The 27,073-nt window shown below is 47.3% G+C and overlaps 1 protein-coding gene across 1 annotated transcript in view; it reads left to right on the forward strand.

Annotated features, from left to right (window-relative positions):
* Nucleotides 1-27,073, forward strand: part of LOC110531293 (short transient receptor potential channel 5) — a 78,667-nt gene that overhangs the window by 24,733 nt on the left and 26,861 nt on the right. Inside the window, exons 2-6 of the mRNA XM_036958340.1 lie at nucleotides 8,847-8,993; nucleotides 13,265-13,515; nucleotides 14,552-14,731; nucleotides 18,894-19,031; nucleotides 19,257-19,460. Coding sequence (XP_036814235.1) covers nucleotides 8,867-8,993; nucleotides 13,265-13,515; nucleotides 14,552-14,731; nucleotides 18,894-19,031; nucleotides 19,257-19,460 — 900 coding nt within the window. The 5' untranslated portion in view covers nucleotides 8,847-8,866. The remainder of the gene's footprint in view (nucleotides 1-8,846; nucleotides 8,994-13,264; nucleotides 13,516-14,551; nucleotides 14,732-18,893; nucleotides 19,032-19,256; nucleotides 19,461-27,073) is intronic.

Raw genomic sequence — 27,073 nt, forward strand, 5'->3', positions numbered from 1 at the left:
TAACCATGATTAACTACAGTGGCTGTGCCCTTAACCATGATTAACTACTGTGGCTGTGCCCTTAACCATGATTAACTACTGTGGCTGTGCCCTTAGCCATGATTAACTACTGTGGCTGTGCCCTTAACCATGATTAACTACAGTGGCTGTGCCCTTAACCATGATTAACTACTGTGGCTGTGCCCTTAACCATGATTAACTACTGTGGCTGTGCCCTTAACCATGATTAACTACAGTGGCTGTGCCCTTAACCATGATTAACTACAGTGGCTGTGTCCTTAACCATGATTAACTACAGTGGCTGTGTCCTTAACCATGATTAACTACTGTGGCTGTGTCCTTAACCATGATTAACTACTGTGGCTGTGTCCTTAACCATGATTAACTACAGTGGCTGTGCCCTTAACCATGATTAACTACAGTGGCTGTGTCCTTAACCATGATTAACTACAGTGGCTGTGCCCTTAACCATGATTAACTACTGTGGCTGTGCCCTTAACCATGATTAACTACAGTGGCTGTGCCCTTAACCATGATTAACTACTGTGGCTGTGTCCTTAACCATGATTAACTACTGTGGCTGTGCCCTTAACCATGATTAACTACTGTGGCTGTGCCCTTAACCATGATTAACTACAGTGGCTGTGTCCTTAACCATGATTAACTACTGTGGCTGTGCCCTTAACCATGATTAACTACAGTGGCTGTGTCCTTAACCATGATTAACTACAGTGGCTGTGCCCTTAACCATGATTAACTACTGTGGCTGTGCCCTTAACCATGATTAACTACTGTGGCTGTGCCCTTAACCATGATTAACTACTGTGGCTGTGCCCTTAACCATGATTAACTACTGTGGCTGTGCCCTTAGCCATGATTAACTACAGTGGCTGACCCTGTAAAACAACCCACTGGTCCTACAGTGTCAGAACACCCCTTGACATTTTCCACATGTTGTTGTGTTACAGCCCAAATTTAAAATGGATTAAATTGACATTTTGTGACACTGGCCTACACACAATACCCCATAATGTCAAAGTGGAATTATGTTTTTTTTTGTTTTTTTTATTTTTACAAATTAATAAAACATTAAAAGTTCAGGAGTAAAAATGTGCTTAACAAGTCACACATAATAAGGTGCATGGACTCACTCTGAGTTTAACATGATTTTTTAAATAACAACATCATCTCTGTTCCCCACACACATAGAGTGAGAGGAAGTGGAGATGAAGGTAACCACTCAGGGATTTTCAACCACGAGGCCAATGGTGACTGTAAAACAGTTACAGAGTTTAATGGCTGTGGCTGTACCTGCCAAGAAGTTCCATTTCGTTTCGTTGTTTTTTTCTTCATCATATCATAAGGAACTTGTACAAAATACACTCTATGACACTGTTAAGAAGCATTATAACCATCCTGTGTTAACATGAGGAATGGGCGTGATCAGAAAATGGTTGATTGCCAGTCACCTGATAGATTCTGTTCTCATTCAGTCCCACAACACAGTAGAAGTCTCATTCAAATTTCTATAGATGGTTTACATCTAGTGGAACCGCTAGGCAGTGCAACATCATTAATATCTCATTTCATTGGGAACTGGGGTGAATAAAGATTGAGAAGAAGTTAAGAAGCATTATAACCATCATCATACAGGAAACGAAGGGTCGAACACACCCCCATCGCGTCGAGAGCTTCGTGTTCCTCGGTGTCCACATCACTAAGGACCTATCATGGTCCGAACATACCAAAACAGACTGCTGAACATCTTCTATCCCCCCCAGCCATAAGACTACTGAACATCTTCTACCCCCCCCCCAGCCATCAGACTGCTTAACATCTTCTACCCCCCCAGCCATCAGACTGCTGAACATCTTCTACCCCCCCAGCCATCAGACTGCTGAACATCTTCAACCCCCCCAGCCATCAGACTGCTGAACATCTTCTACCCCCCCAGCCATCAGACTGCTGAACATCTTCAACCCCCCTAGCCATCAGACTGCTGAACATCTTCTACCCCCCAGCCATCAGACTGCTGAACATCTTCAACCCCCCCAGCCATCAGACTGCTGAACATCTTCTACCCCCCCAGCCATCAGACTGCTGAACATCTTCTACCCCCCCAGCCATCAGACTGCTGAACATCTTCTACCCCCCCAGCCATCAGACTGCTGAACATCTTCTACCCCCCAGCCATCAGACTGCTGAACATCTTCTACCCCCCCAGACATCAGACTACTGAACATCTTCTACCCCCCCAGCCATCAGACTGCTGAACATCTTCTACCCCCCCAGCCATCAGACTACTGAACATCTTCTACCCCCCCAGCCATCAGACTGCTGAACATCTTCTACCCCCCAGCCATCAGACTGCTGAACATCTACTACCCCCCCAGCCATCAGACTACTGAACATCTTCTATCCCCCCAGCCATCAGACTGCTGAACATCTTCTACCCCCCCAGCCATCAGACTGCTGAACATCTTCTACCCCCCCAGCCATCAGACTACTGAACATCTTCTATCCCCCCAGCCATCAGACTGCTGAACATCTTCTACCCCCCCAGCCATCAGACTGCTGAACATCTTCTACCCCCTTAGCCATCAGACTACTGAACATCTTCTATCCCCCCAGCCATCAGACTACTGAACATCTTCTACCCCCCAGCCATCAGACTACTGAACATCTTCTATCCCCCCAGCCATCAGACTACTGAACATCTTCTACCCCCCAGCCAGTACAGCCTGGTCACCCGTGAGACAAGTCAGTATTTGACGTCCATCCATGTCTGAGGACGTCAGGAGATGACGTGGAAACCGGCCACTGGGGACAACAGTGAGCACTAGTAGGTGTTGGTTTAGGATGTAAGCAGTTGGAAACCGGCCACTAGGGGCAACAGTGAGCACTAGTAGTTTTTGGTTTAGGATGTAAGCAGTTGGAAACCGGCCACTAGGGGCAACAGTGAGCACTAGTAGTTTTTGGTTTTGGATGTAAGCAGTTGCCTCTGGTGCATGTTGGAATCCAGCAATAGGAAGTTGCTTTGATAGTTTTGTTTTAAGCCTATCCCTTAATGATTCTAACTTAACCCAAACTTAAACCTAACTTAACCCAAACTTAACCCAAACTTATCCCTAACTTAAAAATGTGTAGTTAAATCCTATCCCAAACCCTAACGATCCTGACTTAACCCAAACTTAACCCTAACTTAACCCTAACTTAACCCTAACTTAACCCTAACTTTACCCTAACTTAACCCAAACTTAACCCTAACTTTACACAAACTTTACACAAACTTAACCCAAACTTAACCCAAACTTAACCCTAACTTAACCCAAACTTAACCCAAACTTAACCCAAACTTAACCCTAACTTAACCCTAACTTAACCCTAACTTAACCCAAACTTTACCCTAACTTAAAAATGTGTAGTTAAAGCCTTAACCTAAACTTAACCATTCCGACTTAACCCAAACTTTACCCTAACTTAACCCTAACTTAACCCTAACTTAACCCTACCTTAACCCTACCTTAAAACTGTGTAGTTAATGCCTTAACCTAACCTTAACCATGTCTGGAAGAACTTTGACATTTGAAACACGGATGAACGTCTAACTCTGAGACTGTGAGAGCCACATACTATCCATACTACCCATTTACACTGTCAATAAAACATGCCTGGAATTTAAATGTCTCACATTTGGCACACACACACACACACACACACACACACACACACACACACACGTAGTTGTGATAAGTGCTCAATTTATCATTGTTCCTTCCGAAACGTCATTCCAAACTCAGGAGATCAGGACAATGACTCACAGATTAGGTCAGCACACACACACACACAATCAATTAATGGGCCTGATGTAGCTCTTCTAATCAGGAAGAAGAGACTGAAGAGAGGGAGGGAGACAGAGAGGGAGGGAGACAGAGAGGGAGCGAGGGAGACTGAGTGGGGGGGGGAGACAGGGAGGGAGGGAGACAGAGAGGGGGAGGGAGAATGAGAGGGCGAGGGAGAATTAGAGGGGGAGAGAGAGGGAGAGAGGGAGAGAGAATGAGAGAGAGGAGGGAGGGAGAATGAGAGAGGGAGAATGAGAGAGAGGAGGGAGGGAGAATGAAGAGATAGGGAGGGAGAATGAGAGAGGGAGGGAGGGAGGGAGAATGAAGAGATAGGGAGGGAGAATGAGAGCGGGAGGGAGGGAGGGAGAATGAGAGGGAGTGAGGGAGATGGGGATGGAGGGAGACTGAGAGAGGGAGGAATCATGAGAGAGGGGGAGGGAGAATGAGAGAGGGAGGGAGAATAAAAAGAGAAGGAGGGAGAATGAGAGAAGGAGGGAGAATGAAGAGAGCGAGAGGGAGAGAGAATAGGAGAGTGGGGGAGGGAGAATGAGAGGGAGGAAGGGAGAATGAGAGCGAGGGTAGGAGAATGAGAGAGAGTAGGGAGGGAGAATGAGAGAGGGAGGGAGAATGAAGAGAGGGTAGGAGAATGAGAGAGAGGGAGGGATAATGAGAGAGAGGAGGGAGGGAGAATGAGAGAGGGAGGGAGAATGAGACAGAGAGGGAGAATGATTTGAAGAGAGCGAGAGGGAGAAATAATGGGAGAGAGGAGGGAGGGAGAATGAGAGAGAGGGAGGGAGAATGAGAGGGCGAGGGAGAATTAGAGGGGCAGAAAGAGGGAGAGACAATGGGAGAGAGGGAGAGAGAATGAGAGAGAGGAGGGAGGGAGAATGAGAGAGGGAGAATGAGAGAGAGGAGGGAGGGAGAATGAAGAGATAGGGAGGAAGAATGAGAGAGGGAGTGAGGGAGAATGAGAGGGAGTGAGGGAGATGGGGATGGAGGGAGACTGAGAGAGGGAGGAATCATGAGAGAGGGGGAGGGAGAATGAGAGAGGTAGGGAGAATGAAGAGAGCGAAAGGGAGAGAGAATAGGAGAGTGGGGGAGGGAGAATGAGAGGGAGGAAGGGAGAATGAGAGCGAGGGTAGGAGAATGAGAGAGAGTAGGGAGGGAGAATGGGAGAGAGGAGGGAGGGAGAATGATAGAGGGAGGGAGAATGAGACAGAGAGGGAGAATGATTTGAAGAGAGTGAGAGGGAAAGAGAATGGGAGAGAGGAGGGAGGGAGAATGAGAGAGAGGTGGGAGGGAGAATGAGAGAGAGGAGGGAGGGAGAATGAGAGAGAGAGAGGGAGGGAGAATGAGAGAGAGAGAGGGAGGGAGAATGAGAGAGAGAGAGGTAGGGAGAATGAGAGAGAGAGAGGGAGGGAGAATGAGAGAGAGAGAGGAAGGGAGAAAGAGAGAGAGAGAGGGAGGGAGAATGAGACAGAGAGGGAGAATGATTTGAAGAGAGCGAGAGGGAGAGAGAATGGGAGAGAGGAGGGAGAGAGAATGGGAGAGAGGAGGGAGGGAGAATGAGAGAGAGGAGGGAGGGAGAATGAGAGAGAGGAAGGGAGAATGAGAGCGAGAGAGAGGGAGGGAGAATGAGAGAGGGAGGGAGGAAGAATGAGAGAGAGGTGGGAGGGAGAATGAGAGAAAAAGGGAGGGAGAATGAGAGAGAGAGAGAGAGGGATTGAGAATGAGAGAGGGAGGGAGAATGAGAGATGGTGAGGGAGAATGATTTGGAGCAGAGAGAGAGAGAGGTAGAGAGAAAAAGATATAAAGCGAGGGGTAGAGAGAGAGAGAGAGAGAGAGAGAGAGAGAGAGAGAGGAGGGGGGGGGGGGGTACATCTGCATTGCTGAACTAGTCAGCAGACCAGACTGGGGTCGTTTCCTGTATTATCATTGGAGAGAGCGTTCTGTACCGTACTCCACACAGTCTGTGCAGACAGACACTGATCTCAGGCGCATTACTACTACTATCTATAGTATGTGTTAATTCAACCCAGTCCCGATATCTATAGTATGTGTTAATTCAACCCAGTCCAGATATCTATAGTATGTGTTAATTCACCCCAGTCCAGATATCTATAGTATGTGTTAATTCACCCCAGTCCAGATATCTATAGTATGTGTTAATTCACCCCAGTCCAGATATCTATAATATGTGTTAATTCACCCCAGTCCAGATATCTATAGTATGTGTTAATTCACCCCAGTCCAGATATCTATAGTATGTGTTAATTCACCCCAGTCCAGATATCTATAGTATGTGTTAATTCACCCAGTCCAGATATCTATAATATGTGTTAATTCAACCCAGTCCAGATATCTATAGTATGTGTTAATTCAACCCAGTCCAGATATCTATAGTATGTGTTAATTCAACCCAGTCCAGATATCTATAGTATGTGTTAATTCAACCCAGTCCAGATATCTATAGTATGTGTTAATTCACCCCAGTCCAGATATCTATAATATGTGTTAATTCACCCCAGTCCAGATATCTATAATATGTGTTAATTCAACCCAGTCCAGATATCTATAGTATGTGTTAATTCAACCCAGTCCAGATATCTATAGTATGTGTTAATTCACCCCAGTCCAGATATCTATAGTATGTGTTAATTCACCCCAGTCCAGATATCTATAGTATGTGTTAATTCAACCCAGTCCAGATATCTATAGTATGTGTTAATTCAACCCAGTCCAGATATCTATAATATGTGTTAATTCAACCCAGTCCAGATATCTATAGTATGTGTTAATTCAACCCAGTCCAGATATCTATAGTATGTGTTAATTCACCCCAGTCCAGATATCTATAATATGTGTTAATTCAACCCAGTCCAGATATCTATAGTATGTGTTAATTCAACCCAGTCCAGATATCTATAGTATGTGTTAATTCACCCAGTCCAGATATCTATAGTATGTGTTAATTCACCCCAGTCCAGATATCTATAGTATGTGTTAATTCAACCCAGTCCAGATATCTATAGTATGTGTTAATTCAACCCAGTCCAGATATCTATAATATGTGTTAATTCAACCCAGTCCAGATATCTATAGTATGTGTTAATTCAACCCAGTCCAGATATCTATAGTATGTGTTAATTCAACCCAGTCCAGATATCTATAGTATGTGTTAATTCACCCCAGTCCAGATATCTATAGTATGTGTTAATTCAACCCAGTCCAGATATCTATAATATGTGTTAATTCAACCCAGTCCAGATATCTATAATATGTGTTAATTCAACCCAGTCCAGATATCTATAATATGTGTTAATTCAACCCAGTCCAGATATCTATAGTATGTGTTAATTCAACCCAGTCCAGATATCTATAGTATGTGTTAATTCAACCCAGTCCAGATATCTATAGTATGTGTTAATTCACCCCAGTCCAGATATCTATAGTATGTGTTAATTCAACCCAGTCCAGATATCTATAGTATGTGTTAATTCAACCCAGTCCAGATATCTATAGTATGTGTTAATTCAACCCAGTCCAGATATCTATAGTATGTGTTAATTCAACCCAGTCCAGATATCTATAGTATGTGTTAATTCACCCCAGTCCAGATATCTATAGTATGTGTTAATTCACCCCAGTCCAGATATCTATAATATGTGTTAATTCAACCCAGTCCAGATATCTATAGTATGTGTTAATTCACCCCAGTCCAGATATCTATAGTATGTGTTAATTCAACCCAGTCCAGATATCTATAGTATGTGTTAATTCAACCCAGTCCAGATATCTATAGTATGTGTTAATTCACCCCAGTCCAGATATCTATAGTATGTGTTAATTCAACCCAGTCCAGATATCTATAGTATGTGTTAATTCAACCCAGTCCAGATATCTATAGTATGTGTTAATTCACCCCAGTCCAGATATCTATAGTATGCACTTTATTTGTTCACCACTGCAGAACAAGGTCTGCTTGCCAGATTAGTATTTTCTTTAGCCAGTTCCTGTTTTCTGCTTAGCCAACTCTTTCATAATTAACGAGATGTTAATGCCCGATGTTCTACCCGATGCAGAACCAGATCTGGCAACCCAAGGCTAGGATCTCAATCACATCTGCAATAATGAGCCAATGTTCACCACTGCAGAACCAGATCTGGCAACCCAAGGCTAGGATCTCAATCACATCTGCAATAATGAGCCAATGTTCACCACTGCAGAACCAGATCTGGCAACCCAAGGCTAGGATCTCAATCACATCTGCAATAACGAGCCACTGCAGAACTACGCTAACCCAGATGTTTTGAGAGTCTGTGTGCTATTTTGATGTTGAGTTATATGCATTAAATGTGTTCCCTCCCTCCTCTCTCCCCTTCTCTCTCTCTCTATCTCACCTTCTCTCCCCTTCTCTTCCCCTCTCTCTCGCTCTCTCTCTCTCTCTCTCTCTCTCTCTCTCTCTCAATTAAATTTCAATTCAATTAAAGGGCTTTATTGGCATGGGAAACATGTGTTAACATTGCCAAAGCAAGTGAGGTAGATAATATACAAAGTGAATGTATAAAGTCCCCTTCTCTCCCCTTCTCTCCCTCTCCCTCTCTCTCTCTCTCTCTCTCTCTCTCTCTATCTCACCTTCTCTCCCCTTCTCTCCCTCTCCCTCTCTCTCTCTCTCTCTCCCGCTCCCCTTCTCCATCTCTCCCTCTCTCTTTCCCCTTCTCTCCCGCTCTCTCTCTCTCCCCTTCTCTCCCCCTCTCTCTCTCCCTCTCTCTCCCTCTCTCTCTCTCTCTCTCTCTCTCTCTCTCTCTCTCTCCCCTTCTCTCCCCTTCTCTCTCTCCCTCTCCCCTTCTCTCTCTCTCCCGCTCCCCTTCTCTCTCTCTCTCTCTCTCTCTCTCTCTCTCTCTCTCTCTCTCTCTCTCTCTCTCTCTCTCTCTCTCTCTCTCTCTCCCCTTCTCTCTCTCTCTCTCTTCTCTCTCCCCCCCCCCCCCTCTCTCCCTCTCTCAGAGCCAGGCCAGAAGAATCCAATGGCTCAGTTGTATTATAAGAAAGTGAGCTACTCTCCTTACCAAGACAGAATCCCACTGCAGATTGTACGGGCTGAGGTGGATCTCTCTGCTGAGGAGAGGGCCTACCTCACTGCCGTTGAGAAAGGTAATAAAACACATTCACATTGTTACCTCACAAAACATGGTATGCGAAAATATAGACGCAGCGTCTCCAATAGACGCCTTTCCTTTTTAATAACCTGGCAATGGCACACATTTCAGCAAACAAACACGGCATGGCTAAATTAACTGTTTAAGAATTTACCATGAATTACCATAAATTGTTTACGAGTTATAATGTTTTATTTGTCACATTAAATAATTCAGTAATGACAACAACAACAAAAACCATGGTAATCATCAATTTTTATCGCAAGTAAGAAATGTCTGCTAGCCATTTGCTGCTAACAGCTGAGAACTGCTAGCCATTTGCTGCTAACAGCTGAGAACTGCTAGCTTACTGGCAAACACAAAAACTAGAAGTGGAGGTGTACGACAGCATGAACCTTAGCCCTAAATTACGCAATATATATACAAAAGGTAGACTATATATACAAAAGTATGTGGACACCCCTTCAAATTAGTCGATTCGTCTGTTTCAGTCACACCCCTGGCTGACAAGAGTCTAAAATTGAGCCATGCAATCTCCATAGACAAACATTGACAGTAGAATGGCTTATACTGAAGAACTCAGTGACTTTCAACGTGGCACCGTCACATGATACCACCTTTCCAACAAGTGAGTTCGTCAAATTTCTGCCCTTCTAGAGCTGTTCCTGTCAACCATAAGCTCTGGTACTGTGAAGTGGAAATGTCCGTTGGACTGCCAGATTGCATTGGCACTATGCCCCAACTGTAAAGTTTGGTGAAGGAGGAATAATGGCCTGGGGCTGTTTTACATGGTTCGGGCCCCTTAGTTCCAGTGAAGGGAAATCTAAATGCTACAACATACAAAGACATTCTAGAAAAATTCTGTGCTTCCAACTTTGTGGCAACAATTTGGGGAAGGCCCTTTCCTGTTTCAGCATGACAATGCCCCCGTGCACAAAGCGAGGTCCATATAGAAATGGTTTGTCAAGATTGGTGTGGATGAACCTGACTGGCCTGCATAGAGCCCTGACCTCAACCCCATCAAACACCTTTTGGGATGAATTGGAACACCGACTGTGAGTCAGGCCTAATTGCCCAACATCAGCGCCTGACCTCACTAATGCTTTTGAGGCTGAATGGAACCAAGTTCTCCACAGCAATGTTCCAACATCTAGTGGAAAGCCTTCCCAGAAGAGTGGAGGCTGTTGTAGCAGCAATGTTCCAACATCTAGTGGAAAACCTTCCCAGAAGAGTGGAGGCTGTTATAGCAGCAATGTTCCTACATCTAGTGGAAAACCTTCCCAGAAGAGTGGAGGCTGTTATAGCAGCAATGTTCCAACATCTAGTGGAAAACCTTCCCAGAAGAGTGGAGGCTGTTATAGCAGCAATGTTCCTACATCTAGTGGAAAGCCTTCCCAGAAGAGTGGAGGTTGTTATAGCAGCAATGTTCCAACATCTAGTGGAAAGCCTTCCCAGAAGAGTGGAGGCTGTTATAGCAGCAATGTTCCAACATCTAGAGGAAAGCCTTCCCAGAAGAGTGGAGGTTGTTATAGAAGCAAAGGGGGGGACCAACTCCATATTAATACCTATGATTTTGGAATGAGATGTTGGACGAGCAGGTGTCCACATACCTTTGGCCATGTAGTGTATCTCTCTCCTCCCTCTGTCGCCCTGTCCCCTAACCCTACCCTACTGTCCCCTAACCCTACCCTACTGTCCCCTAACCCTACCCCTCTGTCCCCTAACCCTACCCTACTGTCCCCTAACCCTACCCTACCGTCCCCTAACCCTACCCTACTGTCCCCTAACCCTACCCCTCTGTCCCCTAACCCTACCCTACTGTCCCCTAACCCTACCCTACTGTCCCCTAACCCTACCCTACTGTCCCCTAACCCTACCCTACTGTCCCCTAACCCTACCCTACTATCCCCTAACCCTACCCTACTGTCCCCTAACCCTACCCCTCTGTCCCCTAACCCTACCCCTCTGTCCCCTAACCCTAACCCTACTGTCCCCTCTGTCCCCTAACCCTACTGTCCCCTCTGTCCCCTAACCCTACCCTACTGTCCCCTAACCCTATCCTACTGTCCCCTAACCCTACACCTCTGTCCCCTAACCCTACCCTCTGTCTCCTAACCCTACCCTACTGTCCCCTAACCCTACCCTACTGTCCCCTAACCCTACCCCTCTGTCCCCTAACCCTACCCCTACTGTCCCCTAACCCTACCCTACTGTCCCCTCTGTCCCCTAACCCTACCCTACTGTCCCCTAACCCTACCCTACTGTCCCCTAACCCTACACCTCTATCCCCTAACCCTACCCTCTGTCTCCTAACCCTACCCTACTGTCCCCTAACCCTACCCTACTGTCCCCTAACCCTACCTCTCTGTCCCCTAACCCTACCCTACTGTCCCCTAACCCTACCCTACTGTCCCCTAACCCTACCCTATTGTCCCCTAACCCTACCCTCTGTCCCCTAACCCTACCCTATTGTCCCCTAACCCTACCCTCTGTCCCCTAACCCTACCCTACTGTCCCCTAACCCTACCCTACTGTCCCCTAACCCTACCCCTCTGTCCCCTAACCCTACCCTACTGTCCCCTAACCCTACCCTACTGTCCCCTAACACTACCCTACTGTCCCCTAACCCTACCCCTCTGTCCCCTAACCCTACCCCTCTGTCCCCTAACCCTACCCTACTGTCCCCTAACCCTACCCTACTGTCCCCTAACCCTACCCTACTGTCCCCTAACCCTACCCTACTGTCCCCTAACCCTACCCTACTGTCCCCTAACCCTACCCCTCTGTCCCCTAACCCTACCCCTACTGTCCTCTAACCCTACCCTACTGTCCCCTCTGTCCCCTAACCCTACCCTACTGTCCCCTAACCCTACCCTACTGTCCCCTAACCCTACACCTCTATCCCCTAACCCTACCCTCTGTCTCCTAACCCTACCCTACTGTCCCCTAACCCTACCCTACTGTCCCCTAACCCTACCTCTCTGTCCCCTAACCCTACCCTACTGTCCCCTAACCCTACCCTACTGTCCCCTAACCCTACCCTATTGTCCCCTAACCCTACCCTCTGTCCCCTAACCCTACCCTATTGTCCCCTAACCCTACCCTCTGTCCCCTAACCCTACCCTACTGTCCCCTAACCCTACCCTACTGTCCCCTAACCCTACCCCTCTGTCCCCTAACCCTACCCTACTGTCCCCTAACCCTACCCTACTGTCCCCTAACACTACCCTACTGTCCCCTAACCCTACCCCTCTGTCCCCTAACCCTACCCCTCTGTCCCCTAACCCTACCCTACTGTCCCCTAACCCTACCCTACTGTCCCCTCTGTCCCCTAACCCTACCCTACTGTCCCCTAACCCTACCCTACTGTCCCCTAACCCTACACCTCTGTCCCCTAACCCTACCCTCTGTCTCCTAACCCTACCCTACTGTCCCCTAACCCTACCCTACTGTCCCCTAACCCTACCCCTCTGTCCCCTAACCCTACCCTACTGTCCCCTAACCCTACCCTACTGTCCCCTCTGTCCCCTAACCCTACCCTACTGTCCCCTAACCCTACCCTACTGTCCCCTAACCCTACCCTACTGTCCCCTAACCCTACCTCTCTGTCCCCTAACCCTACCCTACTGTCCCCTAACCCTACCCTACTGTCCCCTAACCCTACCCTATTGTCCCCTAACCCTACCCTCTGTCCCCTAACCCTACCCTATTGTCCCCTAACCCTACCCTCTGTCCCCTAACCCTACCCTACTGTCCCCTAACCCTACCCTACTGTCCCCTAACCCTACCCCTCTGTCCCCTAACCCTACCCTACTGTCCCCTAACCCTACCCTACTGTCCCCTAACCCTACCCCTCTGTCCCCTAACCCTACCCCTACTGTCCCCTAACCCTACCCTACTGTCCCCTAACCCTACCCTACTGTCCCCTCTGTCCCCTAACCCTACCCCTCTGTTCCTTAACCCTACCCCTCTGTCCCCTAACCCTAACCCTACTGTCCCCTCTGTCCCCTAACCCTACTGTCCCCTCTGTCCCCTAACCCTACCCCTCTGTCCCCTAACCCTACCCTACTGTCCCCTAACCCTACCCCTCTGTCCCCTAACCCTACCCCTACTGTCCCCTAACCCTACCCTACTGTCCCCTAACCCTACCCTACTGTCCCCTCTGTCCCCTAACCCTACCCCTCTGTCCCCTAACCCTACCCCTCTGTCCCCTAACCCTAACCCTACTGTCCCCTCTGTCTCCTAACCCTACCCTACTGTCTCCAGGGGACTATGTTGGCGTGAAGCATGCGCTGCGTGAGGCGGAGGTATACTACAACATGGATGTGAACTGTCTGGACCCTCTGGGGCGAAGCGCGCTGCTCATCGCTATCGAGAACGAGAACCTGGAGGTGATGGAACTACTTCTGGACCACGGGGTTGCCACGGGAGACGCCCTGCTCTACGCCATACGGAAAGAGGTGGTGGGGGCCGTGGAGTTGCTGCTGTCTCATAGGAGACCTGGTGGAGAGAAACAGGTAGGGACTGTGGAGGTGCTGCTGTCTCATAGGAGACCTGGTGGAGAGAAACAGGTAGGGACTGTGGAGGTGCTGCTGTGTCATAGGAGACCTGGTGGAGAGAAACAGGTAGGGACTGTGGAGGTGCTGCTGTCTCATAGGAGACCTGGTGGAGAGAAACAGGTAGGGACTGTGGAGGTGCTGCTGTCTCATAGGATACCTGGTGTGTGTGTGTGTGTGTGTGTGTGTGTGTGTGTGTGTGTGTGTGTGTGTGTGTGTGTGTGTGTGTGTGTGTGTGTGTGTGTGGTGTGTGTGTGTGTGTGTGTGTGTGTGTGTGTGTGTGTGAGAGAGAGAATCGCAGTGTAAGTGAATGTAATTGAATGTTTAAGGGATTATACATTCACTATATAGTGATACCAATAACCCACTATACCAATAACCCACTCTCTGTCACTCTCTACTGTCTTTCATTTTCAACCCCACTCTCTCCTCTGCAAGGTCCTTTCTCAGGTCTTTCATACTTACCTTTTGTTTGGTCTTTTCCTCCTCTCTTCCTCTCTCCTCTCCCTCCTCTCTTCCTCTCTCCTCTCCCTCCTCTCTTCCTCTCTCCTCTCCCTCCTCTCTTCCACTCTCCTCTCCCTCCTCTCTTCCTCTCTCCTCTCCCTCCTCTCTTCCTCTCTCCTCTCCCTCCTCTCTTCCTCTCTCCTCTCTCCTCTCTTCCTCTCTCCTCTCCCTTCTCTCTTCCACTCTCCTCTCCCTCCTCTCTTCCTCTCTCCTCTCCCTCCTCTCTTCCTCTCTCCTCTCTCCTCTCTTCCTCTCTCCTCTCCCTCCTCTCTTCCTCTCTCCTCTCCCTCCTCTCTTCCTCTCTCCTCTCTCCTCTCTTCCTCTCTCCTCTCCCTCCTCTCTTCCTCTCTCCTCTCTCCTCTCTTCCTCTCTCCGCTCCCTCCTCTCTTCCACTCTCCTCTCCCTCCTCTCTTCCTCTCTCCTCTCCCTCCTCTCTTCCTCTCTCCTCTCCCTCCTCTCTTCCTCTCTCCTCTCCCTCCTCTCTTCCTCCCAGGTCCCATCCCTGATGATGGACAGTCAGTTCTCAGAGTTTACTCCAGACATAACTCCAGTCATCCTGGCAGCTCACACCAACAACTATGAGATCATTAAACTACTGGTCCAGAGAAAAGTCACAATTCCCAGACCCCACCAGATACGATGTGACTGTGTCGAGTGTGCCTCCAGCTCAGAGGTGTGATGGGAATTATTGTAAAATATAAGTGTTTTTTACATACCTTTTTTTAATGATAATGTTTATTGTTTCCTTTCACGATTTAACAACAACGCAATTAAATTACATTTGGCAACACACACACACACACACACACACACACACACACACACACACACACACACACACACACACACACACACACACACACACACACACACACACACTCTGCCATGCCACAACCCCACTCCAAAACTGACCAAATAAAAAACATTATTCATTAACTCACACACAACACCCCACAATGACAATGCGAAAACAACTCTTTGTTTCTTGGGACCCATGTAATGCTTTGTAGGTTAGCGGAAAAACTTGAAATCAGCCCTTGTCTTAACAGGAAGCCAGTGTAGGGAGGCTAGCACTGGGGTAATATGATCAAATGTTTTGGTTCTAGTCAAGATTCTAGCAGTCGTGTTTAGCACTAACTGAAGTTTATTTAGTGCTTTATCCGGGTAGCCGGAAAGTAGAGCATTGCAGTGGTCTAATCTAGAAGAGACAAAAGCATGGATACATTTTTCTGCATCAGTTTTGGACAGAAAGTTTCAGATTTTTGCAATGTTACGTAGATGGAAAAAAGCTGTCCTTGAAACAGTCTTGATATGTTCGTCAAAAGAGAAATCAGGGTCCAGAGTAACGCCAAGGTCCTTCACAGTTTTATTTGAGACGACTGTACTACCATCAAGATTAATTGTCAGATTCAACAGAAGATCTCTTTGTTTCTTGGGACCTAGAACTAGTATCTCTGTTTTGTCCGAGTTTAAAAGTAGAAAGTTTGCAGCCATCCACTTCCTTATGTCTGAAACACATGCTTCTAGCGAGGGCAGTTTTGGGGCTTCACCGTGTTTCATCAAAATGTACAGCTGTGTGTCGTCCGCATAGCAGTGAAAGTTAACATTATGTTTTCGGATGACATCACCAAGAGGTAAAATATACAATGCAAACAATAGTGGTCCTAAAATGGAGCCTTGAGGAACACCGAAATGTACAGTTGATTTGTCAGAGGACAAACCATTCTCAGAGACAAACTGATATTTTCTGGGTCAAGATTTGTTTTTTTCAAAAGAAACTTTATTGGTGGAAAGGGATCCATTATTTATGTTCAACATAGGAGGGCCAAGCACAGGAAGCAGCTCTTTCAGTAGTTTAGTTGGAATAGGGTCCAGTATGCAGCTTGACGGTTTAGAGGCCATGACTATTTTCATCAATGTGTCAAGAGATATAGTACTAAAACACTTGAGCGTCTCTCTTGATCCTTCGTCCTGGCAGTGTTGTGCAGACTCGGGACAACTGAGCTTTGGAGAAATACGCTGTAACGCCCTGACCTTAGAGAGCCTTTTTATTTCTCTATTTGGTTAGGTCAGGGTGTGATTTGGGTGGGCGTTCTATGTTTTCTATTTCTTTGTTCCCAATCAGAGGCAGCTGTCTATTGTTGTCTCTGATTGGGAATCATACTTAGGTAGCCTTTTTCCCACCTAATGTTGTGGGTCATAATTTATTTTCTGTGTGCGCCACGGTTGCGTCACGTTCGCTTTCTGTTTACCAGTTTTTTTTGTGAAGGTTTCACTTTATTAAAGATGTGGAACTACATATACTCCTTGGCTCATCAATGACAGAGAGTTTGAAGACAGTGAACGTGACATACGCAGATTTAAAGAGGAGTCCGTCATTTGCTTTCTAATGATCATGATCTTTTCCTCAAAGAAGTTCATGAATTTATCACTGCTGAAGTGAAAGCCATCCTCACTTGGGGAATGCTGCTTTTTAGTTAGCTTTGCGACAGTATCAAAAAGGAATTTCGGATTGTTCTTATTTTCCTCAATTAAGTTGGAAAAATAGGATGATCGAGCAGCAGTAAGGGCTCTTCGGTACTGCACGGTACTGTCTTTCCAAGCTAGTCGGAACACTTCCAGTTTGGTGTGGCGCCATTTCCGTTCCAATTTTCTGGAAGCTTGCTTCAGAGCTCGGGTATTTTCTGTGTACCAGGGAGCTAGTTTCTTATGAGAAATGTTTTTAGTTTTTAGGGGTTAAATTGAGTTCCTCAGTTAGGTTGTTTACTGATTTTTGTCCTCTGACGTTTTTGGGTAGGTGGAGGGAGTCTCTAGTTTTAGTTTTTAGGGGTTAAATTGAGTTCCTCAGTTAGGTTGTTTACTGATTTTTGTCCTCTGACGTTTTTGGGTAGGTGGAGGGATCTCTTTCAATAATGACAGGAATGGAGGTGGTCTTTATCCTAGTGACATTGCTAAGGCGAACACCGCCATGTTTAGTTTTGCCCAACCTAGGTCGAGGCACAGACACAGTCTCAATGGTGATAGCTGAGCTGACTACACTGACTGTGCTAGTGGCAGACTCCACTAAGCTGGCAGGCTGGCTAACAGCCTGCTGCCTGGCCTGCACCCTATTTCATTGTGGAGGTAAGGGAGATAAGAGCCCTGATATCCTCTCTTCTTGGTTGTTGAGAGTGTACACTTTTTTTTCAGTGTGTTTTATTTCAGCCACATCTTCCCCACGGTGTGTTTTATTTCAGCCACATCTTCCCCACGGTGTGTTTCATTTCAGCCACATCTTCCCCACGGTGTGTTTTATTTCAGCCACATCTTCCCCACGGTGTGTTTCATTTCAGCCACATCTTCCCCACGGTGTGTTTCATTTCAGCCACATCTTCCCCCACGGTGTGTTTTATTTCAGCCACATCTTCCCCCACGGTGCGTTTAATTTCAGCCACATCTTCCCCCACGGTGCGTTTTATTTCAGCCACATCTCCCCCCACGGTGCGTTTTATTTCAGCCACATCTTCCCCACGGTGCGTTTATTTTCAGCCACATCTTCCCCCACGGTGCGTTTTATTTTCAGCCACTTCTTCCCCACGGTGCGTTTATTTTCAGCCACATCTTCCCCACGGTGCGTTTATTTTCAGCCACATCTTCCCCACGGTGCGTTTTATTTTCAGCCACATCTTCCCCACGGTGCGTTTTATTTTCAGCCACTTCATCCCCCACTGTGTGTTTTATTTCAGCCACATCTTCCCCCACTGTGTGTTTTATTTCAGCCACATCTTCCCCACGGTGTGTTTTATTTCAGCCACATCTTCCCCCACGGTGCGTTTAATTTCAGCCACATCTTCCCCCACGGTGCGTTTTATTTCAGCCACATCTCCCCCCACGGTGCGTTTTATTTCAGCCACATCTTCCCCACGGTGCGTTTATTTTCAGCCACATCTTCCCCCACGGTGCGTTTTATTTTCAGCCACTTCTTCCCCACGGTGCGTTTATTTTCAGCCACATCTTCCCCACGGTGCGTTTATTTTCAGCCACATCTTCCCCACGGTGCGTTTTATTTCAGCCACATCTTCCCCACGGTGCGTTTATTTTCAGCCACATCTTCCCCCACGGTGCGTTTTATTTTCAGCCACTTCTTCCCCACGGTGCGTTTATTTTCAGCCACATCTTCCCCACGGTGCGTTTATTTTCAGCCACATCTTCCCCACGGTGCGTTTTATTTTCAGCCACATCTTCCCCACGGTGCGTTTATTTTCAGCCACATCTTCCCCACGGTGCGTTTATTTTCAGCCACATCTTCCCCACGGTGCGTTTTATTTTCAGCCACTTCTTCCCCCACTGTGTGTTTTATTTCAGCCACATCTTCCCCCACTGTGTGTTTTATTTCAGCCACATCTTCCCCCACGGTGCGTTTTATTTCAGCCACATCTCCCCCCACGGTGCGTTTCATTTCAGCCACATCTTCCCCCACGGTGCGTTTTATTTCAGCCACATCTCCCCCCACGGTGCGTTTTATTTCAGCCACATCTTCCCCCACGGTGTGTTTTATTTCCTTTATCTCGTGTTTTACGTATCTTGTCTTATTCTCAAATTCATCCAGATTGACTTTTGGGAACATGCAAACACTGCAGGGGCAGACGACCCTGGTACTGGAGGGGCAGACGACCCTGGTACTGGAGGGGCAGACAACCCTGGTTCTGGAGGGGCACAGACTTTTCCTGTTTATGATTTAACAAACCTGGAAGACCAGGCACCCCATGAACAGGGTTGCCTATTCCTGTAGGTGGACAGCCTTCGTCACACCAGGTCTCGCTCATCCTCTCCTCTCCTCTCTGTCCTCCCTGTAGGTGGACAGCCTTCGTCACTCCAGGTCTCGTCTGAACATCTATAAGGCGCTGGCCTCTCCCTCGCTCATCTCTCTCTCCAGTGAAGACCCCATCCTCACGGCTTTCAGACTGGGCTGGGAACTCAAAGAACTCAGCAAGGTCTGTAACAACGTTTCCCCAGCAGTTTAAATCACACACGAAGGGTTATATAGCCTTTATAAGTGGTTACAACCAGTGTATTACTGTTTATTCCTCTTCTTAGGTGGAGAATGAGTTCCGTCAGGAGTTTGAGGAGCTGTCTCAGCAGTGTGGTGTTTATAACATGTTTATAAAGGGTTATAAAGGCTTTATAACAGTTAATAACCTGTTAATTCCTCTTCCTAGGTGGAGAATGAGTTTCGTCAGGAATATGAGGAGCTGTCTCAGCAGTGTAAGCTGTTTGCTAAAGACCTGTTGGACCAGGCTAGGAGCAGCAGAGAGCTGGAGACTATACTGAACCACAGAGATGACAGTGAAGAACTGGACCCTAGAGAGACAAGCCACGACCTGGCCAAACTCAAACTGGCCATCAAATACCAACACAAAGAGGTAGGACATATTATCTTCTTGTGGCTGCAGGGGCAGTATTGAGTAGCTTGGATGAAAGGTGCCCAGAGCCCAGTTGCTAATATATGCATATTATTAGTAGATTTTGATAGAAAACACTCTGAAGTTTCTAAAACTGTTTGAATGATGTCTGTGAGTATAACAGATTCGAACTTGCAACCTTTGGCTACTAGTCCAACACTCTAACCACTAGGCTACACTGCCGCAGGTAGGTGCAAGGAAGGTAGGTGTAAGGCAGATGTCTTTTGATGCTTGAGAATGTGTTGTTGCTTCTCAGAAAAGGGATTTGTTAGAAGTTGAGGAATATTAGATGGAGGGAAGATGAAAGGAGGAAAGGAGAAGGATGGAGAGGGGCCCCTCGCTAGCTCTCCTCACCTCTCCCAAGCTCTCCTCTGTCCCTCTGTCTGTCTGTCTGTCTGTCTGCCTGCCTGCCTGCCTGCCTGCCTGCCTGTCTGTCTGTCTGTCTCTTTTTTTACCCCCCTCTCTTTAGGAAACTGTTTGTATGTAATAAAAGACACTGCCTCCCTGCCTCCATTCTCTTCTTTCTGTCTCCTCTGTCTCTTCCATCTCACTTTAGAGTCCCCGTGCCACTGTACGGTCTGACAGAAAGCAGAGGGAGTCCACAGAGTGTAGTATAGTACAGGAGAGGACTTACTAGTCTGTCATTCTGTCATAACACACAGAGAGAAGGTAGAATAGGGATTTAGAAGAAGTACAAAGCTGTCTAGAAAGGGAAGGAGAGATGGGGGTAGAGAGGGGGAGAGAGGGACGCTAGACTGTCACTACTCAGAAGCAGATTGGCTAGATTGGCTAGATCTCTAGCCAGATTGACTAGAGAGAGGGGGTGGAGGGATGGAGGGTGAGATAAAGCAGGTAAGGTAGACTGTCACTACTCAGAAAGATGGTAGAGGCAACCTGTTGTCTGTCTAGTGTCTGTCATATGACCAGTCAATTGTTGGCTAGGGAGCAGGAGAAGGAGACCAAGAGAGAGGGGGAGAGGAAAGAGATGGAAGGGGAGAGAGAGATGGAGAAAGAGGGATAGGGAGAGGAAAAGAGATGGAAGGGGAGAGAGAGAGATGGAGAAAGAGGGAGCGAGAGAGAGAGAGAGAGAGAGAGGGGGAGAGGGAGAGAAAAAGAGATGGAAGGGGAGAGAGAGATGGAAAAAGAGAGAGAGATGGAGTTATAGAGGGACTCTGGTCTGTTATGATTAGCTACCTACTAACATCTGGTTGGAAGAGAGACAGGAAGGAACACAGGCCCTCAGCGCCATGGCGACACAGTTTTAAAAACACACATATGCTGCGTTACCATCCCAACCAGACACTGGGTGTTTCTCAATATGCATACTACCCAGTGGTGTAAAGTACTTCAGTAAAAATACTTCAAAGTATTCCTTAAGTAGTTTTTCTGGGGTATCTGAACTTTACCTCACTATTTATATTTCTGACAACTTTTACTTTTACTCCACTACATTCCTAATGAAAATAATGTACTTTTACAAATTTTACAAATGCTTTGTTTGTAAATTACTCCTACTACCTCTCTCCCGTTCCGGCGCTCCACGTCGTCGATCTACAAACCACCGGTCCTGGAACCATCATTACGCACACCTGGTTTCCATCATTACACACACCGGCTCCCCATCGTTAAGCACAAATGACAACCATCATTACGCACACCTGGTGGTTACCTGCTCCCTGACTCCCTGCGTTACAGAATACTGCCTCCAAAGATATGGAAGCAGCAGAAGTTAAGGACAGATGGTCGACGAACAGGAACACCTACTCCGTCAACACCCAGACCGGCTGGCTCAACTGGGTAGGGTAATGGATAAGGTACACAACAACAACAACTAAAGAGGATTCCACTCTAACTAGCGGAAAATACTCTATCATGAGTTGTCTCAACGAGCCAGTCCCCCAGCCCATCCAGCGGTCCGCCCAGGTCATCGTCCCTCCTGGAAAAATATGATGGGACTCCATCGAAATGCCGTGGCTTCCTACTCTGGTGTTCTCTCTATTTCGTCCATCAGACATGAGCCTCCACCACCGAGAGGTCCAAGGTTGCCATGTTTATTTCTCTGCTGACCGGACAGGCTTTGGAGTCGCCTACAGCCATCTGGGAGAGAGGAGAGGAGGAGCTGGGTTTCAATGAGAGGTTCATGGCTCAGGATTCCGGCAGGGTGCCCAGACTGCAGCGGAGTACGCCCTCACCTTCCAGACGGTGACAGATGGAATATGCTGGTGGTCTGCACCTTTTTCCGAAACGGACTGCGCAAAGAGGTCCAGACGAAGTTGGACGACAACCTTTCCTTGGAAGAAGGTTATCCGCCTGGATAAACTTCTTCGAGAGCACCGTCACCCCTCCTCGTCTCTCGCTTCCTCCTTTTGGCTGTCCTGAACCCCCCTTGAGGCAGATTGGCATCTGTTCAGCGGGGTACGTTCCAACCCGAGTCCACGAGGTGATCATCCGGTCTCCCGGATGAGTGTTCAATCATCATCACTTTCCGCCAAACTCTTTCTGGTTTCCATTTCACTGGCTGGCTGTCCCTCATGTGTTGTCTCTACAGCTCTAGTGGACTTCGGTACCACGGTAAACTTCATGGACCAGGTCCTCGCCTCCTCCCTGAACATCAAATCATACCCGCTCTCCTTTCACGGTCCAAGCACTGTATAGTTGACCATTATGAAACCGGCACAATAACGTACATCACAACACCACTCACCCTCACAGTGGAACCAATGCATCAAGAAAGCATCCCTTCCTCATCATCAATTAAACCGTACACGTAGTCAACCCCTGCCTCTGGTGGCTCCAACGTCGTGACCCCACCATCTCGAGGATGAAAAATCACTGACTGGGCACCGGAATGCCGGAGGACCTGCTTTTCCTTCCCATGTCGTTCCACGTAGGTTGAGAGTTCATTTTTTCATAATCTCCATCGTCTCTGCTCTCACTTCTCTCCTCAAGGGTGGTCCTCGTAAGTCCTGCATGATGAGGCCTCGATGAGGCCTTCCGTATACTGAAGGGGCGTTTCACCTCCGCCCCGTTGCTGATACACCCAGATCATACGCTTCAGAAGTGGCCGTGGGGGCCATCCAGTGAAGACACTGGCTGGAGGGTGCCAAGGACCCATTTCTCATCTTCACCGACCATCAGAACCTGGAGTACATATGGACAGCAAGGCGGTTGAACTCACAACAAGCAAGGTGGGCCCTTTTCTTCATTAGATTTCTGCTTCAGCTTGTCATATCGCCCAGGTTCAAAGAACATCAAAGACGATGCCCTGTCCCGTGTCTACGAATTCGGGAGAGGTTCCTGTCCTGAGTGCACCCAATATTCCGCCCTTCCGAGTCGTTGCCCCTATGCTTTGGGACGTAGAAGGCTTGGGAGAGGGAGCCCGCGCCTGCTACCTGTCCTCCAGAGCGCCCCTACGTTCCCACGGGGAATTAGGGGGAATTAGGGATTGGCTGTTGACCTGGGCACACACATCTCTCCTCACTGGACACTCAGATATCACCCTCACTATTCAATCTATCTCCGGAAGTACTGGTGGCCCTCCTTGGCGAAGAACATTGCTCGCTATGTCAACTCCTGCCTGTATGTGCCCTGCGGGGAAACTCCTTCCCCTTCCCGTTCCTCAGCGGCCTTGGTCTCATCTGTCCAATTATTTTGTCACTGATCTCCCCTCTTCTGATGGTTTCACTACTATTATGGTTGTTGTGGACAGATTCTCTCAATCCTGCCGTTTTATCTCTGCTCTCCCTACCGCTCTTCAGGTCTCCGACCGTGGCCCTTAATTCACATCACAGGAGTGCCGTAATGGAGAAGCTGGGGGTCACGGTCAACCTCACTTCCGGGTACCGGCCTCAGTCCAAAGGGCAGGTGGAGAGGATGAACCAAGAGCTGGGGAGGTTCTTTAGGAGTCACTGCCAGGACCGGCAGGGTGAGTGGGCACGATTCCTTCCCTGGGCAGATTATGCCCAGAATTCACTGCGTCACTCCTCCACCGGGCTGATCCCCTTCCAGTGTGTCCTTGGATATCAGCCAGCCCCGACTCTGTGGACCCCGAGCTAGACCGAAGCTCCTGCAGTGGACGATTGGTTAGATGCGCAGAGGAGGTTTGGAACGATGCCCACATGAGGCTCAAGAGTGTTGTCCGCCTCCAGAAGGAACAGGCTCCTGAATACGCCACCGCAGTGAGGCTTGCGTGTTCCATCCTGGTGATCGCGTGATCGCTCTCCACCAGGAACCTCCCGCTCCACCTGCCTTGTAAGAATTTGAGCCCCCTGTTTGTTGGGGCCTTTCAAGATCCTCTGGAGGGTCAACGAGATCACCTATAGATTACAGCTCCCTACTAACCACTTACTATCTCATCCTCTTTTCATGTTTCCGTCATGTTTCCGTCCTCAGGCCGGATCCTGGTCCCCTGGCTTGTGCTACACCCCTCCGCCTCCCCTGGACATCGATGGGCACCGTCAGGTCCCAACAAGTGTTATTTGACTTTAATCTTACTTTTGACACAAGCAAAGATCAAAACGGCATTCCATAGCTAGCTGACAATTCTTCGTGGCTATCTAGCTACCTAAAAGTAGTAGCTAGCCAGTTAGCCCTATCTGCCTCTGTCTGTGTTCTCTTCCCCATTGGCCAGTCTGATATTTGGCTTTTTCTTTGCAACCCTCCCTAGAAGGCCAGCATCCCGGAGTCGCCTCTTCACTGTTGACGTTGAGACTGGTGTTTTGTTGGTACTATTTAATGAAGCTGCCAGTTGAGGATTTGTGAGGCATCTGTTTCTCAAACTAGACACTCTAATGTACTTGTCCTCTTGCTCAGTTGTGCACCGGGGCCTCCCACCCATCTTTCTATTCTGGTTAGAGCCAGTTTGCTCTGTTCTGTGAAGGGAGTAGTACACAGATCTTCAGATTCTTAGCAATTACTCACATGGAATAGCCTTCATTTCTCAGAACAAGAATAGACTGACAAGATTCAGAAGAAAGTTATTTGTTTCTGGCCATTTTGAGCCTGTAATCGAACCCACAAATGCTGATGCTCCAGATACTCAACTAGTCTAAAGAAGGCCAGTTTTATTGCTTCTTTAATCAGGACAACAGTTTTCAGCTGTGCTAACATAATTGCAAAGTGATTTTCTAATGATCAATTAGCCTTTTAAAATGATAAATTTGGATTAGGTAACACAACTTGCCATTGGAACACAGGAGTGGTGGTTGCTGATAATGGGCCCCTGTTTCCAGCTCCAATAGTCATTTACAAAATTATCAATGTCTACACTGTATTTCTGATCAATTTGATGTTATTTTAATGGACAAAAAAATTGCTTTTCTTTCAAAAACAAGGACATTCTTAAATGACCCCAAACTCTTGAACGGTAGTGTGTGTGTATATATATATATATATATATCAGTGGGGAGAACAAGTATTTGACACACTGCCGATTTTGCAGGTTTTCCTACTTACAAAGCATGTCTGTCATTTTTATCATGGGTACACTTCAACTGTGAGAGACGGAATCTAAAACAAAAATGCAGAAAATCACATTGTATGATTTTTAAGTAATTAATTTGCATTTTATTGCATGACATAAGTATTTGATCACCAACCAGTAAGAGTTCCGTCTCTCACAGACCTTTTACTTTTTCGTTAAGAATCCCTCCTGTTCTCCACCTGTATTAACTGCACCTGTTTGAACTCGTTACCTTTTATTTATTTTTATTTTACCTTTATTTAACCAGGCAAGTCAGTTAAGAACAAATTCTTATTTTCAATGACGGCCTGGGAACAGTGGGTTAACTGCCTGTTCAGGGGCAGAACGACAGATTTGTACCTTGTCAGCTCGGGGGTTTGAACTCGCAACCTTCCGGTTACTAGTCCAACACTCTAACCACTAGGCTACCCTGCCGCCCTGTATAAAAGACACCTGTCCACACACTCAATCAAACAGACTCCAACCTCTCCACAATGGCCAAGACCAGAGAGCTGTGTAAGGACATCAGGGATAAAATTGTAGACCTGCATAGGGCTGGGATGGGCTACAGGAGAATAGGCAAGCAGCTTGGTGAGAAGGCAATAACTGTTGGCGCAATTATTAGAAAATGGATGAAGTTCAAGATGACTGTCAATCACCCTCGGTCTGGGGCTCCATGCAAGATCTCACCTCGTGGGGCATCAATGATCATGAGGAAGGTGAGGGACCAGCCCAGAACTACACGGCAGGGCCTGGTCAATGACCTGGAGAGAGCTGGGACCACAGTCTCAAAGAAAACCATTAGTAACACACTACGCCGTCACGGATTAAAATCCTGCAGCGCACGCAAGGTCCCCCGGCTCAAGCCAGCGCATGTCCAGGCCCGTCTGAAGTTTGCCAATGTCCATCTGGATGATCCAGAGGAGGAATGGGAGAAGGTAATGTGGTCTGATGAGACAAAAATAGAGCTTTTTGGTCTAAACTCCACTCGCCGTGTTTGGAGGTAGAAGAAGGTTGAGTACAACACCAAGAACACCATCCCAACCGTGAAGCATGGAGGTGGAAACATCATTCTTTGGGATGCTTTTCTGCAAAGGGGACAGTACGACTGCACCGTATTGAGGGGAGGATGGATGAGGCCATGTATCGCGAGATCTTGGCCAACAACCTCCTTCCCTCAGTACGAGCATTGAAGATGGATCGTGGCTGGGTCTTCCAGCATGACAACGACCCGAAACACACAGCCAGGGCAACTAAGGAGTGGCTCCTGGGGCGGCAGGGTAGCCTAGTGGTTAGAGCGTTGGACTAGTGACCGGAAGGTTGTGAGTTCAAACCCCCGAGCTGACAAGGTACAAATCTGTCGTTCTGCCCCTGAACAGGCAGTTAACCCACTGTTCCCAGGCCGTCATTGAAAATAAGAATTTGTTCTTAACTGACTTGCCTGGTTAAATAAAGGTAAAATAAAATAAAAATAAATAAAAATCTCAAGGTCCTGGAGTGGCCTAGCCAGGCTCCAGATCTGAACCCAATAGAACATCTTTGAAGGGAACTGAAAGTCTGTATTGCCCAGCGACAGCCCGGAAACCTGAAGGATCTGGAGAAGGTCTGCATGGAGGAGTGGGCCAAAATCCCTGCTGCAGTGTGTGCAAACCTGGTCAAGAACTACAGGAAGCGTATGATCTCTGTAATTGCAAACAAAGGTTTCTGTACCAAATATTAACTTCTGCTTTTCTGATGTAAAATACGCCCAATTTTTCAGTTTTGGATTTGTTAAAAAAGTTTGAAATATCCAATAAATGTCGTTCCACTTCATGATTGTGTCCCACTTGATGTTGATTCTTCACAAAAAAATACAGTTTTATATCTTTATGTTTGAAGCCTGAAATGTGGCAAAAGGTCGCAAAGTTCAAGCGGGCCGAATACTTTCGCAAGGCACTGTATATATCCTGAGCTTCTCCTAGATGTAGGACAGACACTTCAAGACCTGTGTTTTGTCATTTATGAATGTGTTATCCGTTGTGTTTCTAGGTGCTATAGTAGTAAAGGCCAAATTCAATATTTTATCAAATAATTTTGTTATATTTTTGTGGGGATACCTAAAGGGGTCCTAAAA

The sequence above is a fragment of the Oncorhynchus mykiss genome, chromosome 21 (assembly GCF_013265735.2).
Source record: "Oncorhynchus mykiss isolate Arlee chromosome 21, USDA_OmykA_1.1, whole genome shotgun sequence".
In the NCBI taxonomy this organism is placed as follows: Eukaryota; Metazoa; Chordata; class Actinopteri; order Salmoniformes; family Salmonidae; genus Oncorhynchus; species Oncorhynchus mykiss.